The sequence below is a fragment of the Nomia melanderi genome, chromosome 1 (assembly GCF_051020985.1).
Source record: "Nomia melanderi isolate GNS246 chromosome 1, iyNomMela1, whole genome shotgun sequence".
NCBI lineage: Eukaryota > Metazoa > Arthropoda > Insecta > Hymenoptera > Halictidae > Nomia > Nomia melanderi.
Genome location: NC_134999.1, coordinates 22467797 through 22488749, shown reverse-complemented (window position 1 = coordinate 22488749; position 20953 = coordinate 22467797). Strand labels below are relative to the sequence as shown.

The 20953-nt window shown below is 30.0% G+C and overlaps 1 protein-coding gene and 1 long non-coding RNA gene across 22 annotated transcripts in view; one reads left to right on the top strand and one right to left on the bottom strand.

The window, feature by feature from the left end:
* Positions 1 to 20953, bottom strand: part of LOC116433269 (uncharacterized) — a 115038-nt gene that overhangs the window by 69807 nt on the left and 24278 nt on the right. For 18 of the 21 annotated variants that reach the window (XR_012998334.1, XR_012998336.1, XR_012998335.1 and 15 more), the window contains exons 1-2: positions 14510 to 14703; positions 13548 to 13764 (exon numbers count right to left, since the gene is read on the bottom strand). The exons of 2 other annotated variants lie outside the window; for them this stretch is intronic. Coding sequence is in view for 6 of the 19 variants with exons in the window: in XM_076366494.1 (XP_076222609.1) it covers positions 13548 to 13587 (40 nt within the window). In the remaining 13 variants the exon portion in view is untranslated. Of the gene's footprint in view, positions 1 to 13547; positions 13765 to 14509; positions 14704 to 20953 lie in introns of those variants that run through there. One more of the 21 variants, XM_076366497.1, reaches the window with a different exon arrangement.
* The window catches only part of LOC143174422 (uncharacterized), a 94749-nt gene that overhangs the window by 49529 nt on the left and 24267 nt on the right, over positions 1 to 20953 (top strand). The gene's annotated exons all lie outside the window — the stretch shown is intronic.

Here is a 20953-nt window from a genome sequence, read left to right as displayed (position 1 = left end):
CCGGCGAAAGGGGGAGAGCACGGCGGACGCGAAGAAGAAATGGTGGCCGTCGTCGCGCAGACGGGACCGTGTGGCTCCGCGGTACATTCGCTGAAACAAGTGTTACGCGATGCGATAACGTTACCGTGACTGTTATAATCGAGCTGCGATTTCGCTTTCGTCGCCGTCGACAGTGAATTCCTTGCCGACTGGAAATGGAAATTGAATCATCGGATTCGGTTTCCCTTCTGTAGCCAAGTTTACCTTTCCGCGAACTGTACTGGGGGAATTATTTCCTCGGGAGATGCTAGCGATTTGCATTGACGAATGAGCGTTGGCGAGGTGTAATTGATAATAATTAACCGATTAAGGTTATGTTAATAATTGATTAATTGAGGTTATATTTGATAGTAATTAACCTATTGAGGTTATGTTAATGTAAATGTTTAATATGAAATATTACTGATAAGTTGCTGATGATAAATCATTGCTGAATGAAACTATTGACAAGGTATATTTGATAATAATTAACTAATTAAGGTCATATTTGATAGTAATTAACCAATTACGGTTATATTTCATAATAATTGTCCAGTAAAAGTTATATTTAATAATAATTAACCAACTGAGGTTACATTAACACCTTTTTTTTTGACAGTTCAATCAAATGCTGAATATAAAAGTGTTGACCTTCATACGTCCTTGACTTAATAACCAATGAAATATCAGCAATACTTTCATCAAAATATTTTCAATTCTTGAAAAATTCAAGGTGACCTTGAAATCTCTAAAAAAAAATGGCAAAAATCTTTTTGGCATCATGTATATTAGAGGTTAGGTGACTCACCCTGTATAATTACACCGTGCAATTCCATGAGAATTATCATAAAATAGAAACAAAAGTGATAGAAATTAAAATTAATTACAGTAATTATATTAATTGTAGTAATTAATTAATTAAAAATTAATTATTTATATTTAAAAAAGTAATTATTAAAAAATAATTATTACATATTAATTGAAGTAAGTAATTAAATAAAAAATAATTGTTACATATTAATTAAAGTAATTAATTAATTAAAAATTAACGATAGAAAGAAAAATAATCACGACGATTATCAAAAATGATTCTGCGCATAAATAACACCGTAGCCGTGCCTCAGCGCAGGTCGAGTCGCTAAAAAGGCAATCGAGAGTACTATCGAGGTGAAATATCTCGATATAGCAACGTTCGTCGTTCGGTCTTCGTCAATGACGACGTCCGATGAATCCTTATTAAGCGGTTGCCGTATTCGGCGGAACCGATTACGTCTTACGTATCTTCCACGAGTCATCCGATCGACGCGATGCACTCTGCACGCATGCGTGTATGTGTGCTAAATTTTATTTGTTTGGAATAATTTAGTTTATATGAATTCAGTCGTTTCGTGGAAAAATTATTATTTGCGATAATTTTGTTATTTTAGTTGAATGTTTATATTTTGGATTTATTAATTCTCTTAATTATATTACTTTAATTGAATATTTATATTTTAGATCTTTTTCCTTAATTATATTGCTTTAATTATTTTATGTAATACTTATTCATTAATTATATACTTCATAATTAATTATAATTATATTTAATCTTATACAATGAGGTTAAGTGCAAAAAACAAAACTTGAGAAAATTAATATTTCGAATAACTAAAACAATACTACTATTCATTCCACTAAAATTCACAAAAATCAAAAAATAGCAAAAAGTCAACCTACTCTAACCTCATATGTTTCTGAAATAATTATAATAACAATTCTTCAACCCCACATTTCTCCGCCTAAAACTATCAAATCAGCCACTGCGCATGCTCGTGTGCACAGACTCTAAAACCGCTTCTGCTCTTCACACGTTTCCGTGGCGAAAATCCTATTCGAATAATATTTAATATATATTCATTTATTATACACTTCACAACTAATTATAATTACATCTTATCACGCTCATAATTTCTCAAATAATTACACAACAATTTTTCAACTTAAACAAACAAGTGATTCTAATCTAGAGAAAACTGAGAAACAAATTATAAAAAAATTCATAAAAATCAGAAAATATCAAAAAATCAACCTAACCTAGAAGCTACAAAAATCAGTGCATCCTAACCTAAAAAACAAACAATGAAAGAACCAAATTCTCGAATGACAAATAATATTGTTTTTAGTATACTAAAATTTAGTATAAATAAATAATATTGTTTTTAATTTAAATGGAAAAATGTAATATTAAATTATTTGATTGAACTGCATTATTATTATTACGTGTTTATTTAGCTGAATGTCACATTAGTTAGTATTATTTATAACATAGAAATGTTTTCAAATAATCATGGTTTAATTCAGTGAATTATAGTAATTCGATTTGGTTGTGGGTCTCCAGTGACCCCCGCGAAGTATTCAACGTGTTAAAATGTAAAAAGTCAATCTAACCTCATATGCTTCCGATAATAATTACATAACAACTTTTCAACTTAAATAAAGAAGAAATTCTAACCTAATAAAACTGAGAAACAAATAAAAACAATATTATTTCACTAAAATTCACAAAAATTTAACCTCATACGGTTCCAAAACAATCGCACAATTCCTCAACCGCAAAATTCCCGCGTGAAACTGTCAAATCCATCCGCCACGCATGCCCGTGTGCACAGCGCCTAAAGCGTCGCCGCTCGCCGCGCGTTCCCGCGGGGAGTCGTGGCGCGCCGCGTCCGCGCGCAGGTTCGCGCGTGCGTGCGAGTACGCGGGCGGCGCGCGCAGCGGACGTTCTATATGCGGAGCGCCGGACGCGTTGCGCGGTGTGTACCTGACGCGTTTGTCGTCGTCGCGCTAAAACCGTTTCTGTAAATAAACTCGTATCTGTCAGTGCCGCCGCCCCGGCGCGCTTTTTGCCGGCGTCTTTATATTGTTCCGGCCTCGTTGCATCGCGTGTTCACGGTTTTTGCCGGGCGAGCGTCCCGGCTGCCCGCGTTCGCACGGCGGCCGATGCTTTTTACCCGGTAATGAGCCCTAACGATGCGGTTTGTTGCAATTCCCCGTAAATCGTCTGATTCGGATCGCTCGGGACCCTCCGGTCCCGTATTATTCCGGCGAAATGATACAGTTGCTTTTGTTTCCCTCGGTGCGAGTGTATGGTGCTTGTATTTTTTTTCTTTTCTTTCTTTTATGTGTGTGTTGGGTGACAGTTTGACGAGGATTTCTTCGATTTTGCACGGTGCTATTCAGGGGAAATTATGGGTTAAGCTTATTCTTTATGGTGTACTGGTTTTTATGGGATAGCAATTTTTTTTTTAATATTGGGTGAGAGTTTGATCGGGATTTCTTTGATACTAGACGACAGCTCGAAATGACTGTTTTTAATTTTTTCGTTTTGGAATTAATGATGTCTTAAAGGCACTACAACAACGAATTATTATTATTATTATTCATTATAATATTAATTATTACTTATTATAAAATGTATATATATGTAATACTATATTTTTACTGATCCACTGCTTTACTGATTTTTTGTTGTTTCGAGAAAATTAAATGTTAGCATATTAGTCAATTGAAAAATATAAATTAATTATGCCAAGTCTGGCAATGTTTCTACTAATTGATCAATATGTAATTTGATTTATTTTCATTTTCATAATTAGTCAATTGTAAAAATCATTTATTTCAATTATGAACAATTAAATATCACTTGAAATATATTAGCTGTGAGGATATTTGTCAGGTGATGCATTGCTTGGGAATAGAAGAATTTATGGATACTTTTGTAAATGAATAAATTGTAAATATTAGTTTATCAAGAATTATTTATTTTATCGATTGTTATTAATACCAATATTATTATCAAATGGTTTAGATTCATTGAATTCTACAGAATATCATTGTAAACAGTGAAACAATTTCTTTTATTTGCCGATTTTAAATTGAATAAATCATTGGCATTTTTTAAAATATTAAATATCAATTAATTACAAATAAAAAATTCACACTAAATTAATAAAAAATAATATGATATCTCATTTTTCAGAAGAATCCACTTACACCAGTTTCACAACCAATCACCTCACAGTTTCTTTTATTTAAATATTAAAATTTCTACAATTGAAATTAAATAATTTAAAATATTAAATATTAATTAATTACAAATAAAAAATCATATAATATCTCATTTTTCAAAAGAGTCCACTTATATTACTTTCATGACCAATCACCTCGCAGTTTCTTTTATTTACCAATTTTAAATTAAACAAAGCACTGTCATTTTTAAACAAAAATTAAATATTGATTAATTACAAATAAAAAATCATATGATATCTCATTTTTTTAAAAAAATCCATTTACACCACTTCCAAAATAGCAAAACAAAAAAAAAGGTAAACAATCCCACCGAATGAATAGTCATCAGCTATTACGTTCGACGCTGCGTGTGCCAGTGACCCGGTTAATTACAGGTGCCCGTTGATAACCGGCCGTTACGACCGCTTTCACGGCGAACCCGTGCGATATTTTCGAGCGAAAAATTCTCGGGCGCACACTTTCCTTTCCACTGTCGATTTCCATGAACCGCGCACGCCGCGGCAATCTGAATGATTTCCACGGATCCACGCGCGCTCGCCGTATGAATGATTAATCATCGATAACGTCACCGATCACGAACGACGAAAAATCGACGAGAACACATACAGCTGCGAAACCTGTCGATTCTGTGCTAATAATAGCACATATATTTCAATAATTCGGTAATTATGCGTGATACTAATGGCATCATCGATTTGGATGACTTTTACTTGTACCGGTAGAATGTTGAGATTCTGCCGATTAAAATGAGTCCAAACACGATAGGAATCGGACCAGTTTTACAGATTTGATGTAATTCATGAAATTAAAGGCTCGTTTCCATCGAATCGTAAAAGTAGTCTGATTCCTATCGTATTTGTACTCATTTTAATCAGCACAATCTCAGCAATCCTCTGGCACTATATTTGAGAAGGTAAGACTAATTTACTGCGATTGAAATTTTCTTTATTTTCTTTATTATTATTTTTTCTAATATTTACTGTTTACAAGAAAGGACGTTAGTAATACCGTGAACACCCTGTATATGGCGACACTCGACATAAACAGCTCGATGGAGCGCGACGCGGTCGACTCGGGATCATTGCGAACCGTTCCGCGTACAGCAACACTGACGTCATTAGTAAACGTTTATACGCGGGTGTTAATTGCCGTTAATAAGAAACGAACGTTGACCCAGTGAAGGAGCACGTATCGCGCTCGTATCAAAAACTGTGTCAATTAAGCGGGTTGCGTCAGCGCGTCACGCACTCCTTGGAGAGTCTGATGAGAAACGGCGCGACGCGACCCCGCGGGACAAATTGGCCGTCGATTGTGTTGGAGAGTACATGATCGCTTAGATTCTACGGTTTCGGGCTGCTGCAGTGGAACTTACGCGAGCAGAAGACAGAAGGATGCTGTTTGTTTAAGAATTGACTCGGTAGAGTCTGATGAAGGCAGAGAGAAACATGCAATGGGGAAAATTTCGATTGCAGTCATTTAGTCTGAACTTCTCAAATATAGTGCCAGTGAATTGCTGAGATTGTGCTGATTAAAATGAGCCCTAAGACGATGGGAATCGGACTAGCTTCAGAGATTTAGTGTAAATCGTGAAATTAAAGGCGCGTTTTCATGAAATTGATAAAATAGTCGGATTTACATCGTGTTTGGACTCATTTTAATCAGCACAATCTCAGCAATACACCGGTGCTAAAATCGAGACGGTAAGGATAAATATGCAACAAAGAAAATTTCAACTGCAATTTTCAATTTAATTTTAACTTTATCTTCTCAATCATAGTACAGATGGACCACTGTCATTTTTCTCATAGAAATGACTCCAAACACGATGTAAATCTGACTAGTTTTATCAATTGGTGGAAACTAGCCTTTAATTTCGTGACTTATATTCAACTGATGACATTTACGTCGTGGTTTTGCATTTTAATTTCGAAATTCGGAATTATCCGATTTCGAAACGTATCGCGTGATACTTGGCAGCAGATTATCGCGGAAGTGACGAATTTGGGTGAAGTGTACGATCAAGCGTCTTCGGTTTGGCTTCCCGTCAGAAATGTTACTCGCGTGAACTTACGAAAATAAACACGACGGTGTAATAATAAAATTAGGTAATGAAGAGAGTATATATAGGCACACGCCAGATTGTTATTGGAATTATATGTTTCAATTGTTATTAAAAAACAAGTTTAACAAAAATAAAAAGCAAGTTTAAAAAACAAAAAAAAGTTTAACAAAAATAAACAATTTAGGGGCTTTTATATTCAATTAATTAGGAAATAAACTGTTACGTGAATAATGTTATTTAACTTTTATTATTAATAACTTTAGTATTAATAAATTCTTTAACGGTGTCTTCAACGTTTGCTTGGTGCTTTAAAGTCTTTTCTTTGAGGAAGTGACTAAAATTAATATGGGATTATATATAAATATATATGGGATATAAAATAAATAAATTGTATATATGGCCATCAAAAATGATAAATATATTTATATTTTATAATTTTTCTATATATTATGCAAGAAGTTTTTATTGAATTAATATGAAGGAGAAATTTTTTGTTAATTTTTATTAGAATTTTCTCAATAAATTTTTTTCTTATATAGGAAAATTTGTATACAAGAAAAAATATATATGGTCACCAAGAATAATTAATATATTTATATATTATAAATTTTCCATATATAATATATATAATGTATAATATAATACATAATATATAATATAATATATAATATAATATACAATATGTATAGCTGTCACATACTTTATATATATATATATATATTATATATAATATACAAATATATTAATTATTGCGGCTTCGTGGCCATAAATATATATAAATTGGAATGGAAACATTGGTGAAATAAAAAATAAATAAATTGTTGTTTATATATATATTTTTAATTATTTATATATATTATATATAATATATATATAATATATATAATATACAAATATATTAATTATTGCGGCTTCGTGGCCATAAATATATATAAATTGGAATGGAAACATTGGTGAAATAAAAAATAAATAAATTGTTGTTTATATATATATTTTTTTATATATGTATATAATATATAGTTTATACATTAAAACAACAGAAAAGCCATCGTGCCTAACTATCAATTCCATTAAACCATCAACAACAATTTCACGAACGTTTCCATTCGAACCCGTCCAACCGATTATCCATCGCGACCCAAGATTTCCAAGCGCACGGTCGCTCGAAAGCGGATACTTTATACGCGCGCCCGCGAGATTCTTCATCCCGCGCTCGTAAAATCCGAAACTCCCGGTTCCCTCCACGAGAGACAGCTTATTTCGTCACGTGGCGCGCGAAGGTGTCGCGGGGACGGTTATGAGAGCGGACAGCTTTACGACGGCCGGGCAGAAGGCGGTCCAATCTGCCCAAAGGTCGTTAACACAACCCGAGCGACGCGGGGATGGTATTTTCGAGGCGTGTTTTGAAAATCCGACGATCGACGGACCGACTGGATGGCTGTGAAGCAGCTGTGAAATGGACTTTGGTTAGGTTGAACTTGTGGCGATTGGCGATCAGTTTTATTGGAATTGGAATAATGTTTGATAATGTTTGATAATGTTTGATAATATTCGATAATATTCGATAATATTCGATAATATTCGATAATATTCGATAATATACAATAATATTCAATAATGTTCAATAATAAATATTCAATAATATTTAACAATTTTCAATAATAAATATTCAATAATATTCAATAGTAAATATTCAATAATATTCAATAGTAAATATTCAATAATATTCAATAGTAAACATTCAATAATATTCAATAATATTCAATAATATTCAATAATATTCAATACTATTCAATGATATTCAATGATATTCAATGATATTTCATAATGTTTAATAATATTTAATAATATTTAATAATGTTTAATAATGTTTAATAATATTTAATAATGTTTAATAATGTTTAATAATATTTAATAATGTTTAATAATGTTTAATAATATTTAATAATGTTTAATAATGTTTAATAATATTTAATAATATTTAATAATGTTTAATAATATTTAATAATGTTTAATAATGTTTAATAATATTTAATAATGTTTAATAATATTTAATAATGTTTAATAATATTTAATAATGTTTAATAATATTTTGTGTAATGGGTACAGTGTATTTGTTGGGGAGAATATTTTTGTAGCTGTCGCTATTAATTGTAATTAATTTTGTTTGGTTAGTTAAATTGTAAAGTTTAAAATTCAATGTTAAATTAAAAATTCAATAATAAACATTTTGTACAATACATAAAATAGAACTGCAGAAATAATGAATATTTGTTCACAAAAATATTCTAAAGTGATCTGCCTATTTGATGAAAGAACACAGATTAAATTTTTTCCTTGAGACACATTAGAGTACATATAATATAAACCAAAAAAAAGTGAAGTATAAATAAATGAATATAATGACTCTCAATGTATCTCAAACCTTTCTTGTCCAGTAACATTTTGGTATTTTCTCTTCACCAAGTATTCAAACTACTTTGATGCGTTGATACATTAAAGCAATCAACATTATTGAATAATTTTAGTTTCTGTATGTGGCGAGTAAAACCTGCAAATAACAAAGGTATTATATAAAGTTTAAACAATGTTTCAAATTTTTTAAATATGTAACAATACAGTTAACTTCATTCTTATGGAGAGAGGACAGAATACTTCACTTTTCTTATATTTTCCACTTCTGGCTATGGGGTGGACAAAAATAGTAGAGTATTCTTGAACTTCCCCGTTTTAGCTACGAGCTGACCAAACCTAGTCGCAATACATCACACCGGTCTTACAATTAGCCACTGCACTTAAATCATGCATTCATAACTAATTGTAGAGAATTTTATTTGAAACAGTATATTTCATGACAACTCACAATAAAACAATGATCAAATCAAACAACGCACACATTTATATACTCAGATGCTATTGTCTCACTCGCACACTTTCTATTTGGAATATTCTTGGAATATGTTTGGAATATTTGGAATATTCTAGATTCATAAAAAAATGAACATTATTAACATAAAAATCAATATAGAGAAAATCAATATAGTCTAGAATATTCCAATGCTTTGAACATTCATTCAAAACGCGCTCACATACGTCATTCATCTATTGTACACATTCGAATACATCCATTCCCACATTATTATTAACGCACAATACTTAACTCGTAATACAAATTACACTTTTTGTACTTGTGCCAATGTAATTTAAACGACTGCACATAATGAAAGTCGAAGAAAATAAATCAAATTAGTAGGAAGGTAATATTACAAAAATACCATCGCAAACAAATCAGAGCAAAGATAAAACAAAGAAAATGTTAAAACTGAAACTTTAAAGCTCCGTTCAAATAAAAATACACTGAATGGAAGTTCGTCACAGATGTTCACATGAAAATTTTAAACATAATACTTCACAACTTAAACTAAACATTTTCTAAATAAATAATCTTTTATCATGAAACATTCTGAATGCCAAAACATGACAAAAATTAATCTATAAAATATGAACAATTCATTATTGTCTAGCTCACCTAACCTCACTATTTAAATCTGATTTACAATAAAAATTTTTAAATTCCAATTGAATTTACTGCACAGGTACATTGATATTAAGAATGTTAATTCGGGAAATTCTGAATGGAAAGTCGAACCTCCGTTATCCGACTTTCACGTGATAAATGCCAGCAACGAGGCCCCCAGTAAAATAATCTTTTATATCCCCTAGAAATGAAATACAACGACACAATGCAACGGCACCAGTTGTAAAGTGTTCCGCGGATTACCGGGGATTACCATAGCATTTTTCGTTCCCATTCCCCAGCGGCCGTTTCGCATCCACTTGTAATTCCGAACTTTTCTCGTTACACTTTTCCGTTGGTTTTTTCCCGGCGCAACTCCTTACTCCACTTTTTCCTGTTTTATGCTGCGCGTACCTCAACGTATGTTTCTGGCAAAAAATTCAATGTGTGTTCTTTCGTGGAATGAAAGGTTATGTTGCTATGTGTTGTTGGTGGAATAATTTTAACGATTCAATTTTATTCTCATTTTTATTATTTTTAGTATTTTTATCTTTTGTGAATGTCCGTCTTTATACATGGTGATTTAATGAGATGTATGGGAGTATTTAATTTAATATCGTTCAATTTAATAATTTTAATGGAAAATAATTTTGATAATTTAACTGGGTTGAAATGGTGAAAAGTGTGTTTTGACAGTGAATTGCTAAGATTGTGCTGAGTAAAATGAGCCCAAACACGATGGGAATCGGACTAATTTTACTGATTTAATGTAATTGACGAAACTAAAGGCTCGTTCCCATGAAATTGTAAAACTAGTCCGATTTCCATCGTGTTTGGACTCATTTTAACGAGAAAAATCCCACCAATCCATCTGTACTACAATTGAAAAGATAAGATTAAAATTCTTACAACTGACAATAAAAAATGTAATAAAAGACAAACAATTAAATAATAAGAAATTTAATAAAAGATGGAAAATTAAACAAAAAGAAATGTAATAAAAGATAAAAAATTGGATAATAAAACATTTTATAACATTTATAAGATAAAAAATTAGATAACATGAAATTTAGTAAGAGATAAAAAATTAGGTAATAGAAAATTAGATAAAAGATAAAAATTAGATAATAAAAGATTAGATAAAAAGAAATTTAATAAAAGATAAAAAATTAGATAATAAAAAATTTTATATAAGGTGAAAAATTACATAATATGAAATTTAGTAAAAGATAAAAAGTTGGCTAATAAGAAATTAGATAAAAGATAAAAGATTAGATAATAAGAAATTGAATAAAGAATAAAGAATGAGATAATAAAAACTTCAATAAAAGATAAAGTATTAGATAACAAAAACTTCAATAAAAGATAAAGTATTAGATAACAAAAACTTCAATAAAAGATAAAGAATGAGATAATAAGAAACACAATAAAAGATAAAAGATGGATAGTAAGTTCGCTCGTTTGCGCGTGGATATCGTATGCTTCCCGCGGGAGCGTCGCTTCCGCGATGATCTTGTGTGCCAAGTATCACCGACACCGATAGTAACGGGTGACCAGCGCAGAACAAATTGACATGCGGCCAGCCGGCCCGCATAACTGTGGCCGCGCGAACCGCAGCATTCTTCCAGCGGATTATCATTATCGGCCTTCGTGGTACTCAATGAATACCCAATGACTCGACGGACACGGCGAGTCACCTACGCGCGGGGACGTCGTCGAGCGATCGATGAAAATTACCGTTTGATTAACCCCTTGTCGTGTAATGAATCACGATGATTTCTGGAGTAATTTTAGGGACAATGGTGTTTGATTGTTGGGGATTAGAGGGAGTGTTTTGGTATTGGTGATTTGTTGTGTGGAGGTGTGTGATGTATTGTTTGTATTTTGTGTTATATTTAATATATTGTATGGAAAATATTGTTATATTGTGTGTATTATATTTAATATATTGTATGGAATATATTCTCATATTATGTGAGTTATATTTAATATATTGTATGGAATATATTGTTATATTATGTGTATTATATGTAATGTATGGAATATATTCTAATATTATGTGTGTTATATTTAATATATTGCATGGAATATATTGTTATATTATTATATTACAAGAATATATTATATATAATATAATGTTATAAGAATATACTATATATATCATATCACATGAATATAATACATATAATATTATATTACAAGAATACACTGTATATAGTATTATATTATATATAGTATATACTTGTAATATAATATTATATGTATTATATTCATGTGATATGATATATATAGTATATTCTTATAACATTATATTATATATAATATATTCTTGTAATATTATATTATATATAGTATATTCTTCTTATACAATATTATATATAGTATATACAGTATATTCTTATAATATAGTATTATATATACCATATTCTTATAATATAATACTATATATAGTGCATCCTTGTAATATAATATTATGCATAATATATTATATATAACATATATAATAATATATATAATATATATATATATTATAGTAATATTATATATAATATATACCTATAATATAATATTCTACATAATATTATTATGTTATAGGAATATATTACATATCATATTACTAGAATATTATATATTCATCAAATAAAATTTCCATTTACAATAAAATGGAAAATTTATATACTATATTACATCTGTATAAATTATAGTGTTATATCTCATGATTAAACATTTTTAATTTTCTATTAAAAATATCATCTTATAACATTTAGTATGATATAAATTATTAAATATTTTTTTGTAAATATTATTAATACAGTAAATAAATTACATATTTTCAATGATCATCATCCTATTTAAGGATGATGATTATTATTATCATTTTCTATAAACAGAAACATGCATGTTGTTTAACACCATTATCACAGCGATTCCATCGTACAGTTAAGATAAATTTAATAAGTGCATTAAGGCATGACCTTGAACTGACCTCGAGGCAAAAACTGCCCTGAGTCATAACTGAAATATGCACCTTGCAAGATAACTTGCATTCATTAAACTCTAGTTAACATTCAATGATCCCTGAGGAATTCCTTCGACGCTAATTACCAAAGTCATCAGATTCATAATTAAAATAATGAAATAATATAAATTTCAGATAAAGTAACTGTCATTTCGTACATTTAAATTATTGCACTTTAATGTATTGTAATTAGCACAGAAAAATAAAAACGAAATTTTTAGCTCAAGGTCAACCCAAGGTCACGTGAGTAACTTTTGTCTTTGAGAATATTTTTCTCGAGAAATATTCATTGTTTGTAGTGTTATTGTGTTATATAAAATTTAATATTGAATTTTTAATTTTACTGTTTAAATAATCAAATTAATTTGATTTAATTAACCGCTACAGCAGGGTATAATTAAAAATAATATTTTCCTCGAGAAATATTCATTGTTAGTAGTGTTGATAGGTTATATAAAATTTAATATTGAATTTTTAATTTTACTGTTTAATTAATTAAATTCATTTAATTTAATTAATAGCTACAGCTGGGTGAAAATAAAAATAATATTTTCCTGAATAAATATTCATTATTCTTGCAGTTCTATTTTATGCATTATGCAAAATTTAATATTGAGTTTTAAATTTTACCCTTGGAACCTTTTATTAAAAATTTCTTTTTTGTTATTAAAAATACTAAACAAATTTTATTTGCAAAATTATAGTTACATAGCACCCTTTTATTTACAATTTCTTTTTTATTATTAAAAATATTAAACACGTTGATAGTGGTCCAACTAAATTTTCTCAGATGTCAAATCGAGAGGTTTTCGACCTGATTAAAAACTATAAACGTGAGAGTATAAAAAAGTTCGCACACTTACGAATGCAGGGGGCAGAGCAGAAGTAGCGTATTATGTCCATTCTCACATTATTTTCCAGGCTGGATGGTTACTACGGCGGAGGAAGTGTAACCGTTTTAATGCTCGGAGAATAGATATTTTTCTTGAACTTGTTTAGAGAACGAATGCTAGTTTTGTTGTATTGAGACAATAGTATGAGTTACTGAATACTATTTATCCTAAAGATGTTGAAAAACACCTGAAATTTGAACTTAACTTGTTTGAAAATTGATTGATTAATTAATTATTAAATATTTATTAATAAAGCAATAAATATAGATAAATTATAAAATATTTGTTAATTAATCAATAAGCATTGAGTAATTATTAAATATTTGTTAATTAATCACTAAGCATTGAGTAATTATAAAATATTTGATAATTAATCACTAAGCATTGATTAATTATTAAATACTTGTTAATTAATCACTAAACATTGAGTAATTATTAAATACTTGTTAATTAATCACTAAACATTGAGTAATTATTAAATATTTGTTAAGTAATCACTAAACACTGATTACTTGATTCTTAAATATTTGTTAATTAATTATTAAGCATTGAGTAATTATTAAATTTTTGTTCATTAATCACTAAACATTGATTAATTAATTATTAAATATCTATTAATTAATCATTGAATACTTATTAACTAGTCATTAAATATCCATTAATTAATCATTGAATACTTATTAACTAGTCATTAAATATCCATTAATTAATCATTGAATACTTATTAACTAGTCATTAAATATCCATTAATTAATCATTGAATACTTATTAACTAATTATGACATATCTATTAATTAATCATTGAACACTTGTTAATCAATTAGTAAATACTTAGCAATTAATTATTAAATTTCCATTAATTAATTAATTAATTTATCAATTTCTTCAAGTCATTCCCAAACAATTAAGTCACTTTCAAAACTTCTTCTTACTAATTCCCATATACTAGTTACAAAAAAGTATCATTGACATTTCATCAGAAAATAATCAAGTTTAATGTCAAGAAAAATATCCTCCATTGTAAAAGGTAAGAGCCTCCCGAACCGGTGGCGCTGTCATCGTGACAGAAGCTCGATGCTCGTACGGATTCACGCGGCGTCGGCGAGAGACTGGCGTGACCGAACGTTTCTCGGAGAGGAGCGAGCGAAATAAGAACGGGCGTAGGTATTTAATGAACGACGCGCGGGCGAAAGTTTTGGCGCCCGTTCTCTGTCATCGCGCCATTAACAACCTGCCCGCGCGATTTCAATTCGAAAAAGAAAGCGCTCGTTGGAAATGATCGTTCGAATTGTTCCTCGTAAGATCTCGGTTAGGTTAGGTCGTGAACAGTTAGCTGGCAAAGAGAACGGGACGGTCGGTTTGACGTTTGCTTGCTGGAGTTAACGGTAGTGTACCGGAAACGACCGTTTTGCAATTGAAATTTTATTCGGTGTGTGTTGCGTTGGAGATCATTGTACCGATGGATTGTTGAGATTTCGCTGATTAAAATGAGTACAAACACGATGGGTATCGGAGCAGTTTTAGGATTTGATGGAAACGAGCCTTTAGTTTCGTTAATTACGGTATTTTGGTAAAAGTGGTCCGACTTACGACGTGTTTAGGCTCGTTTTAATCGGCACAGTCTCAGCAATTCAGTGGTACTATGTTTGAAAAGATAAGGTTAAAATTGTTGCAATTGAAGTTTTATTCGGTGTGTGTTACGTTTGAAATAATAGTACCGATGGATTGTTGAGATTTCGCTGATTAAAATGAGTATAAACACGATGGGTATCGGAGGAGTTTTAGGGTTTGATGAAAACCAGCCTTTAGTTTCGATAATTGCGGTATGTTGGTGAAACTGGTCCGATTTACGTCGTGTTTGTACTCATTTTAATCAGCACAATCCCAGCAATCCGCTGACGCTATGTTTGAGGAAGTAAGATTAAATGTATTGCAATTTTTATTATTGCAATTATATACATAATTAACACTCTTGAGTTTTTGAAAATTTCATAAACGACACTTTATTCTTCCAATAACAATTACCACAATGGTCATTAACAGAAATATCTCAAATTTCATTGAATATTGATTAATAATTAATATCCATTAGTAATTAAAATTTCACACTACTGAGTATTTTAATCATTTACGTATTGCAATCATTTTCAACAACATGGGCACACGATTGTAGACCGTTGAACGAGGCTCGTGGAACCCAAAGGTGCGCAAATATTTGCTACCACGAGCACGACGATATCAGCCCCAACTAAGCAAACCGTGGAAGAACAATTCGGTCGATTTGCACGCTGCCGCGTATCTCCGCTTTATCGCCGTAAGTGCCATATTTCTTCCCGTTGAAATTTGCTGAGAACAATGATGCCCCACTGCGTGAGACGATTATTTGAAAATTCTCAAGTTTTATATTCAATATTTAATTTCGTATAAAATATATCGAATAAAAATTTTTTTTTATTTCAACAAAAATTATTAATATTTTTATTTGACAATTGTGAAGTTTTATATTCAATATTTAATTTTGTATAAAATATATTAAATAAAAATTTTTTTTTCAACAAAAATGATTAATATTTTTATTTGAAAATTCTGAAGTTTGATATTCAATATTAAATTTTGTATAATATATTGAAATTAAATAATTTTTTCCCTCAATTTATTTGTGCCCTTTGTGTAGATTTGTTTTATAACAATATTATATTAATTTCATAGAAAAATAATGAATATTTTTAACATAATTCAGTCCACTTAATTACTGAATTGAACAAATATCTTTTTTCATATAATTTAAAATATATATTGTTAAATATATTAAAACATATATTGTCATATAATTTAAAATATATATTTTTGTATAATTTAGAATATACATTGTTATGTAATTTAAAATATATATTTCTATAACCTTATTTATCCTTCACACAACATTTATCCCGAGATTAAGTAAATAATTTAAAATTTAGATTTTTTATAATTTAAATATATATTGTTATACACCTTAAAATGTTTATTCCATAATTTTATTTATCCTGTACACAAAATTTATTCCTAGATTAAGTATATAATATAAAATATACATTTTTATATCATTTAAAATTTATATTTTTTATAATTTAAAATATATATTGTTATACACCTTAAAATATTTCTTCTATAATTTTATTTAACCTTTACACAAAATTTATTCCTAGCTTAACTATATAATTTTTCCTGTTGAGAAATTGTTAATAATAAAGCGAGTATTATTAGCATAATCACAAAACAGATCATAAAGCAAGGGGTCACCAACGATGAACTTCAATCAGAACATGAATGGACGGTTCAACTTTTATGTATTTACAAGTAACTCGTGTAATCGACGAGATTAACCAACAATTATAAACATATAGCTGTGCATAGTCACTTATTTTCTCTTCTTCTCTCAATGCATAAATAAATTCGATTATTATGTTTAAATAAATTCGATTATTATGCATAAATATATATTTATTCGTGCAAATACGAATTTGTATATTTGTATAAACATTAATGTAGATTTTAATTTGTTTAAATTGCAACATGGATCATTTATAATTTGCACTTTAATTTAAGTAAACATAATTTAGAATTTGTATTTTTATTTAAATAAATATAATTTGTAACTTGTATTTTAATTTAAATTAAGGTATAATTTCTATTTAATTTAAATAAGTGTAATTTATTTTTAATATTAATATAATTTATATTTCAGTTACTATGGTCTGGCCTTGACAAAATATGTCAATGTCAAGGTCATACGAAGGTCATAGTTTTTGTAAATGCAGAAACCTCCCACTCCCAGGCAGGTTTCTGCAAATATCCAGAAAAAGTAAAGCCAAATAGGAAAAGTTTGCTCAAAATGATAACCTTGACAACATATTTGAAGGTCAACCAAATATAACAAGTATAACATAACATAACAAAATATTAAAAAAAAGTATAATTATAATAGAGTATAGTATAACTAATAGTATAACATTGATATTAAAAAAAAATATAATGAAAAATATAAAATATATAAGAAAATATGCAATGCATAAAAATCTAATATTATTAAAAAAAAGTATTATACATTATAAAAAAAACAATCAAACAAATACAATATTTTATAATAAATAGAATATAATATTGAAAAATATGCAATGTATGTAAATATTATATATTGTAAAAAAAGTAATTCGACAAATACAATATTTTATAATAAATAAAATATAATATTTCCAGAATCGTCGCATATATTTAAAAAACAATATATAAACAATAAATATCACCACGAAAAAATTCTAGACACAATTGTTAACCGAATAAAAATAGATTTACACCAGATCATTAATGAAAATGCGGTCGTAACACAGAGGTCAAATTCCTCCGTCATGACGTACGGAATGAGCGTACGAAAATTGTTGTTTTAACAAGATGAAATATCGCAATCGTTCAGGGAACAGTAAAAACATTGAAGCGAGGAGGAATCCGACTTCCAAGGTCGTTAACGGCCAACTGTATTTACACAAGCATTATCGGCAAATGAAGTCCCCTAATGAGCCCGTAAATCCGCCGGAGGAACTTTCTGGAGACTCATTTCACGAGCATTCCCAGTAACGACATTCAATTATGAAATTCGATGGAACGTTAAAATATCTAAACAGGGCATTAGGATTCTTGGGATTTTTATTGGGTTGACTGAGAGATTTAGATGATTGTTTAGATAGTGAGTGTTGACTATGTAGCTTTCGAATGTTAGTGGGATTATAGAATTGTTAATATTGGTATTGGTATGTAGTTGTTAATATTAGTATACAGTTATTAATATTGATGTTAGTGTAGAATTATTAACGTTGATCTGAGTATACAATTATTAGAATTGTTAAGTTTATCTTCTTAAATGTAGGATCAATGGATTGCTGAGGTTGTGCTGATTAAAATGAGTACAAACACGATGGGTATCAGACAAGTTTTATGGTTTCATGGAAACGAGCCTTTAGTCTCGCTGAATACAGTAAGTTGGTAAAAATAGTCCGATTCCTATCGTGTTTGGACTCATTTTAATCGGGATAATCTCGGCAATTCAATGGCACTACATTTGAGAATGTAAGGTTAAGATTGCTGCAATTGAAATTTACTTGACTCAAACATAGTGTCATTGGATTGTTGAGATTGTCCTGATTAAAATGAGTACAAACACGATGGGTTTCGGACAAGTTTTACGATTTGATGGAAACCAGCCTTTAATTTCGTTAGTTACATTGAATCGGTAAAAGTAGTCCGATTCCCATCGTGTTTGGACTCATTTTAATCAGCACAATCCCAACAATTCACTGGCACTATGTTTGAGAAGCTAAGGTTAAACGTGCAGTCAAGTAAATTTCAATTGCAGCAATCTTAACCTTACATTCTCAAATTACTACAATTGAAATTTAATCTCAGTACACATTTATTAATATTAGTATACAATTATTAATATTAATCACAAGATAAAATTATTAATATCAGTACATATTGGTACACAATTATTAATATTAATCTCAGTATAAAATCATTGATACTACTATTACTATCAAATCTCCAAAATTCTTCCTCTCATAACCTAACTTTTCCACAATCTAAAATTCACCTCCAGTCTCATCGAAACACAAATAATTACCCTCCCACAAATAAACAGCAAATAAACACACTCAAACACACAAAGCAATTAGTAGTAACGAGACTAACATTAAACTTTCTCCAATCGGCAGAAGTCACAGAAAACAGATTTCCTCTCACACGAGGTCAAACAATATTTCACAGTGTCCAAATGAAAATTCTCAATTCGCTTTGCAGAGCAATTAGCGGATTCAAGATGCTGCTGCCTGTTCCCGTGACGCCGAAGGAAACTGGTTCCACCGTAGCGATATTCACGGTTGTGTAATTGCAGGCCGCTAATGAAAGCTAATTGCGCTAATTAACGTGTCATTTATAAACGAATCAACCGGGACGGACGCACCGCTGACGTTAATAAATACGACGAAAGAACGCGGATCGCTCCCCGATGAGATAGAAAGCGACAAATTGGACTTTAGCTCTTGCTAATTTCTCCTCGTTACTTTCTAATTAGAATGTCTATTGCTCGCGTGGAAACTAAGTGCAACGTGAATTGATCGGCGGATCGAGGCATCGTGAGAGTTTTTTCGTTGCGAGATAAAAGCCGGAACGTTTCGAAGCGCGCGCGGTTTGTAGGTTATGGTGCAACTGTCATTTTCGTTCGTGGTATTCGAGGCAATCATTACGTGGCAATTATTGGGGTGGATAAAGTGGTCGTAACAGATAGAGTAATAGGGTTGAAATGGGAGTGAGTTGGGTTTTTAGGTTATGTGAGGTTAGTTTGGAGAAGAGGCTGGGTTAAATTTCACAGGAATCTGCTCGGATAAATTTTACTATGCTATTTGTAGCATCTCTGTACTATTAACTGTGTTGTGTGAGTTGTGTTTTAGGTTATGTGAGGTTAGTTTGGAGAAGAGGCTCGGTTAAATTTTACAAGAATCTGCTTGGATAAATTTTACTGTGTTATTTGCAGGATTTCTCTACTATTAACTGTGTTGAGCTTGGTATAATGTGGTTATAGTAGGTAGGGTTGGAGAATATGCAATGAAGTCAAATGTAAACATGGAATGGTGAAAATTTCAAGTGCAGTCATTTTAATGGTACCTTCGCAAATATAGTATCGATGGATTCCTGAGATTGTGCTGATTAAAATAAGTACAAACACGATAGGAATCGGATAAGTTTTATGATTTCATGGAAACTAGCCTTTAGTCTCGCTGAATACAGTAAGTTGGTAAAACTAGTCCGATTCCCATCGTGTTTGGACTCATTTTAATCAGCACAATCTCAGACATCTACTGGCACTGTGTTTGAGAAGGTAAAGTTAAAATTACTGCAATTAATTTAAAGTATCTGCTGCTGAATAATTACTTACGATTATTTACGATATTTATCCCAGAAGTACATAATAATATTCATTGAAATCATAGAAAATTCGATGCTACATTTAAATAATATAATATGATATCGACAAAGCTATTTTGTTGTAAATATATAAATCTTTCTTAAAGAAAAATTAACAATAAAACTTCGATGATACATTCAATATAATATAATAATATGATATCCACAAATCTATTTTATTGTAAACATTTTATTTTACCGTAAACTATTTTACTCTAAAAATTTTATTTTATCGTAAACAATTCAACAATTACCAAGAAATTACCAATAAAACTTCGAAGCAACATTTAAATAATAAAACAACATAATACCGCTGTTAGCAAGACAGAATATTCCTGTAAATGCAAGTGGAGAGTCTCATACGCGCATCAGAGCTGCAG